Source organism: Gigantopelta aegis, chromosome 15, assembly GCF_016097555.1.
Source record: "Gigantopelta aegis isolate Gae_Host chromosome 15, Gae_host_genome, whole genome shotgun sequence".
Taxonomy (NCBI): Eukaryota; Metazoa; Mollusca; class Gastropoda; order Neomphalida; family Peltospiridae; genus Gigantopelta; species Gigantopelta aegis.
The window spans coordinates 19,141,904-19,150,847 of NC_054713.1; the positions used below are offsets into that span (position 1 = coordinate 19,141,904).

Sequence of the window (8,944 nt, forward strand, 5' to 3'; positions counted from 1 at the left end):
GTGTAACCGAAAAGCAACACAATAGATTTTATTTACTTAACTAGTTGGACCTGTGCTATATATAGCAAAAAAATTGTTATTAATATCTATTAACGAATTCATTAAACATAGCAAGTTTATAAATAGAACCCACTTTTGGGGTACTACATAAATCGTAACGAATAGTTGCACACTCCATTCTATTTACATATTCGTCAATTTCCATCTTGGGATCCCAGTGTTCGAAATAAGCACTTGTCCGTTTGTCCCAACAAGTGAAAATATGTTTGGATAAACAATTTTTACTCAATGGTTGTCCCATAGACAAGTAAAACATTTTCAATCCAGTTTCATTCTGAGCAGTAAAATAAAATTGTCCTTGCACTTACAAACCACTTATTTGGACAAGTGGAAATATTGGCAGAAAAGTATGATTTCTAGATGTACTTGTCCGCTGGACTAGTGAACATTTCTGCATATTTCTATTGCTGCATCCTTGTATTTGGTATTAGGGTCTCCACGAGTATTCGAGTACTTGGGCACGGGTCGAGTCTAGAAAGACTCTTGTCTGTTCACAGGACTTTAGTACCCATACAAGGTGGAATATAGTACCCGTACAAGGTGGAATATAGTACCCGTACAAGGTGGAATATAGTACCCGTACAAGGTGGAATATAGTACCCGTACAAGGTGGAATATAGTACCCGTACAAGGTGGAATACAATGAGCAACTATAACACAGCGGACAATGTAGAACAATAATTTCAGCAGTAGATAATTAATTATATAAGTTACACAATCATTACATGATCATGCGCTTGTTTCTCTTTTTAAACTAACCGTCCGTCTGTCCCAACACTTCTAAATGCAATACAATGGCATGATTTGGCATCCATGTTCAGTGCTGGAATTAAGATGCATAATGCTATTTTATGTTATTCCTTCATCTCATCATTATCTAGTGTAAGTGTCGGGTACTCTGGTCCAGGTCGAGTTTGACCTTCAAGTATTTTGGACTCGTGGAGGCCCTATTTGGTAATAGAAAGAAAGAAAGAAAGAAGTGTTTTATTTAACGACGCACTCAACACATTTTATTTACGGTTATATGGCGTCATACATATGGTTAAGGACCACACAGTTATTAAGAGAGGAAACCCGCTGTTGCCACTACATTGGCTACTCTTCCGATTGGCAGCAAGGGATCTTTTATTTGCGCTTCCCACAGGCAGGATAGCACAAACCATGGCCTTTGTTGAACCAGTTATGGATCACTGGTCGGTGCAAGTGGTTTACACCTACCCATTGAGCCTTGCGGAGCACTCACTCAGGGTTTGGAGTCGGTATCTGGATTAAAAATCCCATGCCTCGACTGGGATCCAAACCCAGTACCTACCAGCCTGTAGACCGATGGCCTGCCACGACGCCACCGAGGCCGGTATATTTGGTAATAGAGAAAACAGACTTTTCATTGCTGAAAAAATAAATGGTGTAAATCACAATGTAAATATTTTTTATTTTAGGCATATTCTGATAACAGACTGGTGTAACAGCCCAAAATATACCCCCCACCAAACTATACCCCCCACCAAACTATACCCAGAGTTAAAGTGGGCTAGCCTGTTTTATACCCCTAACCCTAACCGTAACCCTAACACTAACCCTCATTTTTTATTACTAACCTGTTTACAAAATAAATAAATAAATAGTAATAATAAATGCTTTAAAAGAAAAGCAACCATTGCTGTCCTAAAAATAAAACTATCACAGATTAGTAATTTTAGAAGATATTTCGATATTCTCTAGCCCAAAATATATAAATTATGATGGAAAAAAAACCTCTAGACATTGAAATACACTAGACTAAATAGACTAGAAAGGTATATTCTGGGCTAGCCTGTTTTATACACTGGGGTATATTGTGGGCTAGTCTAGTTTATACCCCGGGTATAGTTTGGGCGGGGGGTATATTTTGGGCTATTACACCGGGAAGTATTGTCATTTCATTGGTTGATATGACATCCAATAGTCGAGGTAGGGGGGTCAAGGGGTCCTGGACTCCCCCCTTTTTGAAAACCGACCATAACCTTTAAGGGGAAAATGATTATATTAACTGTTCTAAATGCTTAAATAATAAAAATTATTCCAGAGACTTTAGCTTTAAATAATTTGGATGCTGCACCACCACCACCACCACCACCACCACCACCACCACCACACCCCACCACCCCCCCACCCCAGCTTTCAGAAATCCTGATTCTAATGAGCCACATATGAATATGTATTCTAGATTCCTCCAAGAATGTACATACAGTGTAAAAAAAAACACTTGCAATTTTGAGTTAAATTGTGTGCATTAAAAAGATCTGCTTTTTAACAAAATCGCTTGCTTTTTAAACACACACCTCCAGCTCTCTCTTGACTTAAGGTTGACAGATCTGTCATACACACATTATTAGTAATTTTTATAATTATAATTTTTATTTCTTTTAAAAAATAAAAGTTCTAATTAAAAAAAAAAAACACGGGAAAGAAGAGTGAAAGTACCGTTTTGTTAAAACCACGCTATATATTTCACAATCATATTATTTTTAACCAATGTGTACGACATCTATGCACGCTCACGCACGATATTATTAACCTTTTCTCTTCTAAAGAACAATTGTTGGCTAGTTTCGGATGATGACATTAATTATCAGAATTTCCATATGAAAAAAAAAAGTTTCTACAAATAAGCAGTAAATGCAATATCTCGTGTGCCAGTGTCTGAACACTTTTTGTCACGACTATTAGTAATGACATGAGTGAGTTGACTGTTATACCACATTAAGGAAGAAACAAGGCAGGAGAAATAATGTCGCCGGATATCAAAATCCATTAGGCTGAGATATTAGCTTTCATTACGTTGTTCAACAAGTACATTATCCGCCAAAAGTCTTTACAAATACACATCAAAACCAGGTGACAAAAGAGCTTTAATGTCGGTCCTGCGATGTTGGTATTTGTAACATTGGTCATGGCCAAATACACTCCATAAAACATCTGCATTGACAAAAAATGTGGACTACATTATTAAAATTAGCTAGAGGGAATTAAAGTGGTTTGAGTTGTATGTACACACACGCACATACACATGCACATACACAAACAGACACCACACACACAAACACACGACACACACACACACATAGAGAAATGGACATACACACCACACACATTACACATACACACATACAGACAGACACACACAGAGTAACAGACATACACACCACACACACACCACATATACACACATACCACACACACACACACACACACACACACACAGAGAGACACAGAGAGAGAGAGAGAGAGAGAGAGAGAGAGAGAGAGAGAGAGAGAGAGAGAGAGAGAGAGAGAGAGAGAGAGAGAGAGAGAGAGAGAGAGAGAGAGAGAGAGTTTTCTTTTATTCAGTTAAAGAAATTATGATTAAAATGCTGCTTCAAACATTTATTAATGTTTGCCCTTTATAACAATGACAATATTTGGCAAAATAGTGGTTAAATCAATGAATCTGAACGAATAAACCGTTATTCATAGTCAAAAACGTATCTCTGCACAATGCAGAGTCGAATGGGCTTTTGGCAAAATAGTGGTTAATTCCATGAATCTCTATCTAGTGCCTCGTCTATAGGAGAACAGCCGCTCCCGAGGAGACACTTTACTGGACAGTACATCTTTCGTGCACAGCTCAAAGAGGACTGCCACTCCCAGCTCAAAACTAGCACAGGACAGAACTCATTGGAAAAAATACAGCTGTGATGACATGCTCTCATGAATCACTGTCAAACTATAGTGAAAGATGAACATATCCAGCCCCACCGAGTACTGCCACTGCACAGCTGTTAAGTCCATCACTGCATCTAAAACAATGAAACCGGCCTCGGTGGCGTCGTGGTTAAGCCATCGGTCTACAGGCTGGTAGGTACTGGGTTCGGATCCCAGTCGAGGCATGGGATTTTTAATCCAGATACCGACTCCAAACCCTGAGTGAGTGCTCCGCAAGGCTCAATGGGTAGGTATAAACCACATGCATCGACCAGTGAACCATAACTGGTTCAACAAAGGCCATGGTTTGTGCTATCCTGCCTGTGGGAAGCGCAAATAAAAGATCCCTTGCTGCTAATCGGAAAGAATAGCCCATGAAGTGGCGACAGCGGGTTTCCTCTCAAAATCTGTGTGGTCCTTAACCATATGTCTGACGCCATATAACCGTAAATAAAATGTGTGCGTTTTTAAATAAAACATTTCCTTCTTTTTAAAACAATGAAGAAATAAATGTGCAAGAGATATTTCTGTAAATAAAATGTGAGAGCATCGTTAAATAAAACATTTCATTCATTCATTCATTCATTCATTCATTCATTCATCCATCCTTTCATCCATCCATCCATCCATTCATTCATTCATTCATTCATTCATTCATCCTTTCATCCTTTCATTCATTCATTCATCCATCCTTTCATCCATTCATCCATCCATTCATCCATTCATCCATTCATTCATTCATTCATTCATTCATCCATTCATCCATCCTTTCATCCATTCATCCATCCTTTCATCCATTCATCCATCCATTCATTCATTCATTCATTCATTCATCTTTTCATTCATTCATTCATTCATTCATTCATTCATTCATTCATTTCAGCTTGGCTTGATGCCTGCAGGTCACTGTGTTTGCTAGCTCTGTTCAGCGCCCTGATATCGGTGATCATCGCCTGCGTCGGGCTGAAGACGGAAAACTTCCAGTGGAAATACCACTACTACAAGGCCTCCATGGTCATCATGTTTATTGCAGGTACGTTCAAGGGACATACTCTAGTTTTTAAACACTAAGGCATATTTGTTACTGTTAGAGCCGTTTTTGATAACTGAAATCATACTTTACTTAGGTTTTATTGTTTAGATTATCGATTTCCATACATTCAAAGTGTTTTTGGTTATCCTGGTGTTTTTAATATCACAAAATGCATTTATCATATTTTAAAAACGCACGTGTGTCCGAGAAGTAACAGTTATCGATTCGAGTTTTAGTCTATTTTTAGAAGGTATTTCACTATTTCAAAGTCAGAGACTCATGTTTCACTTAATTGTAACTTTATCATAATGTGTTACAATTTTTGTAGATTAACTAAACTTAGTGTTAATTTTCAGGGGTTGAAACTAGGGTCTGTTCCTTTAACGGTTCAGTTGAAAGCCTGCATAACGATAGGATATTGAATGAGCTTCTCTTTCGTATCATGTTTATGTTTATGAGGCACATATAAACATGATACGAACTGATAGCAAGTTTAATATGTAACTCACATGTATATAATAAAAGTATAACTGTTGCAAAACTTGATAGGGGGGGTGGTGGTCCGGACCCCTGTCCCTCCCCTAGATCCGCCTCTGATATGGGTAATAATTTTTGCTTTTAAATGTAAACATACCTTCAACTATATATACCCATAGAAAATTATACCCATAGAAATTTACAGTCAAATAATCTATTAGTGGAAGAAAAAAAGCAAGCATTGAAAAATCTGTTGTGAACAATCCTAATTTTGCATGTTTACCATAGTTGCCAAAAGAAAGTGGCTCTGAAAATCCCCAACATGTATATTTAATTATGTCTGTTGTATTAAATTAATTCACCAGTGGTGCAATGGCCCGAAAACATGTCCCAAGTATAATGTACTAAAAAGAATCCCAGGCTATTCCACCCGAGGGTACATAATTTGTTGTCGGGGACGAGGCTTCCCACATGGATACATAATGGAGGATTTCTTATTTTTTATCTTACAATAAAATAATCATAAACATTGAAAAGATTGTACCAAATTTTTTTTATACTAAAAGTATAAACCGAAAATGATGGTATAATTTCATTATGACAGTAGCTTTCCTTGTTTTTATGAAATATAAAAAGCATTTTTTGCGTTATTTTGCCATTTACGTGACGTCGCCCAATGTTAATATCAGCTCAAACAATAGAAGTCACGTGGTCATGCAAGACCAATTTATTCCGTATGGGCTGACGTCATGGAATAAGTCTGTCTTGCATGGCTGGGGATGGGAGAAAAACTCATCAGACATGGGACCTGGATCAATCCCTGGACACATTTACCGTCTTTCCTGATTTCCCTCCTCCGCGATATTCAGAGTAGTGCGATTTTTCAGATCTTGGCGCTAAGATCACCTTAATTCAGTGACAGATCTAAGGTGGACCTGCCACCACCCCACCCACCCACCCCCCCCCCTTACTAAATTTTAGGACAGTTATATATATTTTTTTTTTTTTTTACGTTGGAGAATCCGAGGAATCCTAACTGAATTTTTAGGATCTGCCACTGTAATTGCGTAGGTAGCTATGTACTTAAAAAGGGGTGGGATGTAGCCCAGTGGTAAAGCACTCAATCTGGGATCGATCCCTGTCGGTGGGCCCATTGGGCTATTTCTCATTCCAGCCAGTGCACCATGACTGGTATATCAAAGGCCGTGGTATGTACTACTCTGTCTGTGGGATGGTGCATATAAAAGATCCCTTGCTGCTAATAAAAAAAAAAAAGAGCAGCCCATGAAGTGGCGACAGCAGGTTTCCTCTTTCTATATCTGTGTGGTCCTTAACCATATGTCTGACGCCATATAACCGTTAAATAAAATGTGTTGAGTGCATCGTTAAATAAAACATTTCCTTCTTCCTTCCATATAACTGTAAATAAAATGTGTCGAGTGCGTCGTTAAATAAAACATTTCCTTCTTCCTTCCATATAACTGTAAATAAAATGTGTCGAGTGCGTCGTTAAATAAAACATTTCCTTCTTCCTTCCATATAACTGTAAATAAAATGTGTTGAGTGCATCGTTAAATAAAACATTTCCTTCTTCCTTCCATATAACTGTAAATAAAATGTGTTGAGTGCATCGTTAAATAAAACATTTCTTTCTTTGTTTCTATGTGCTTTTAAAAAACAAACCCGAATGTTTGAATGATACAACACAACCAAGATTTTATTTTGGGTTTGTTTCTTTTCTTTCAGTTACATTTGAGGTGATAGCCTTGATTATTTTCCCTGTGAAGTTCTTGGAGGAAGTGGATGAGCGCCCATACAAGAAGTGGGAGTTTGGCTGGGCGTACGGCATCGGCTGGGGTTCGGCCATCTTCATGTTTGGGTGCGCCATCCTTCTACTGCTGGATCGGGACAGCGAGGAAGTCGTGTACAGAGAAAAGACTATTTATCAAAGAGAACCCGAACCTGAGGAGATTTAGACTCCGATGATGATTTTCTTCCCCACTTTAAACCCATTCGTCTTTCCGAATTTTCCACAGACAAACGTGTGTGTGTGTGCATGTGTCATTCTAATTTCGTCGGGTAATTTTACGGACTTTTGTCGTCACATTCGAAACACTTTGGCCGTTTACGGATTTTGCTTATCAATGTAATTTTAATTACTTCAGGTGATTCCGAAGTTCATTGAAAACTCGTCAGCCATTTAGTATAAAAGTTAATGATTTTAGTCTAAAATATCAACCAGTCTTGGTGGCGTCATGGTTAAGCCATCAGAAATAAGGCTGGTAGGTACTGGGTTCGCAGTCCGGTACCAGCTCCTACCCAGAGCGAGTTTTAACGACTTAATGAGTAGATATAAGACCACAACATCCTCTTCTTTCTCACTACCCATTAACCCACTGTCCTGGACAGACAGCCCAGATAGTTGGTATGTGTTCCCAGGACAGCGTGCTTGGATATAAGTGCGAAAATAAGTATAAATCTAAAATATTTCATTTGCACAGATACTTCAGTAAAGCGGTGTTCTTATTATATGATTAGTCGCCCAGTGGTAAAGTGCTCGACTGGTGCGCGATCGATCTAGGTTCGATTCCTGTCAGTGAGCCCATTGGGCCATTTCTCGTTGCAGCCAGTGCACCATGACTGGTATATAAAAAAACTGGTATGTGCTATCCTGTCCTGTCGTGCATATAAAAAAATCCCTTGCTACTAATGGAAAATTGTAGCAGATTTCATCTCTAAGATAATGTCAAAATTATCAGATGTTTGACATCCAATAGCCGATGATTAATACATGAATGTACTCTAGTGGTATTGTTAAACAAAACAAACAAACCTTAATTATCACTCTAGTTGGTCATGTGTATTCCACTGTTTTAATCGGTGTTCCTGCAAACATTTCAGCAATCTAAGTGAAGCTGAAAATGGCATACATTCAAAGTTAAATACCAGACAATTTTTAAGTACATGAGATAATTGTATTTCAAAAGCCACTTTGTCCTAGGCCATTTGAAATATGATTAATAAAATCGGCCCAAGTGTTCTGAATGTCCGACATACAGAGATTACCAACTTTTGAGTGTGTTGTTTATATTGTTCATATATATATATATGCTGAACGATATGTAATATATATATATTATGTTATGTTATACATATACACATATATATAACTGTAACACATGTAAGTGTGCTATTTGTACAGTTATTTTGTAATGATTTTCTTTTGTAAATAATAAAAATGGAATGTCGTAAATATATATATATATGTAATATATACGTTGAGATCTACAACAGTGATTTCAAGCTGTACATACAAATTTGCCAACAGTCTGAAAGTTAACCAGTTCGATGATGCAGTATTGGAAAATCCATTTAGGGGGACCCAATGACAACATTAAAAAAAATGAAAAAATTAAATAAAAATACAACTGTTGCACAAAATGGGTTGTGGTGCGAGTCGGGTGTTTCACTATTAGGAGGACTGCCACTATTCAAGATGCATGTTTGTATGTAGGACTTCCATTCCCAAAATTTAAATGTTGCTGGAGTTTTCTACTAGTTACTTTTACTTTATTAAGGTGGGTCCATCCCTTTAACATGCCTATATCCAAAAAGAGGCTTAGGCACGTCCATTGCACAGACAGAAGATAT

General features: G+C 37.8%; 1 protein-coding gene across 2 annotated transcripts in view; it reads left to right on the forward strand.

Annotated features, from left to right (window-relative positions):
* LOC121390420 (transmembrane protein 47-like) overlaps positions 1-7,942 on the forward strand; it is a 150,656-nt gene extending 142,714 nt beyond the window's left edge. For both annotated transcript variants that reach the window (XM_041522227.1, XM_041522228.1), the window contains 2 exons: positions 4,667-4,816; positions 7,040-7,942. In XM_041522227.1, the coding sequence (XP_041378161.1) occupies positions 4,667-4,816; positions 7,040-7,269 (380 nt within the window). In that variant the 3' untranslated portion in view covers positions 7,270-7,942. The remainder of the gene's footprint in view (positions 1-4,666; positions 4,817-7,039) is intronic.
* The last annotated feature ends 1,002 nt before the right edge of the window (positions 7,943-8,944 follow it).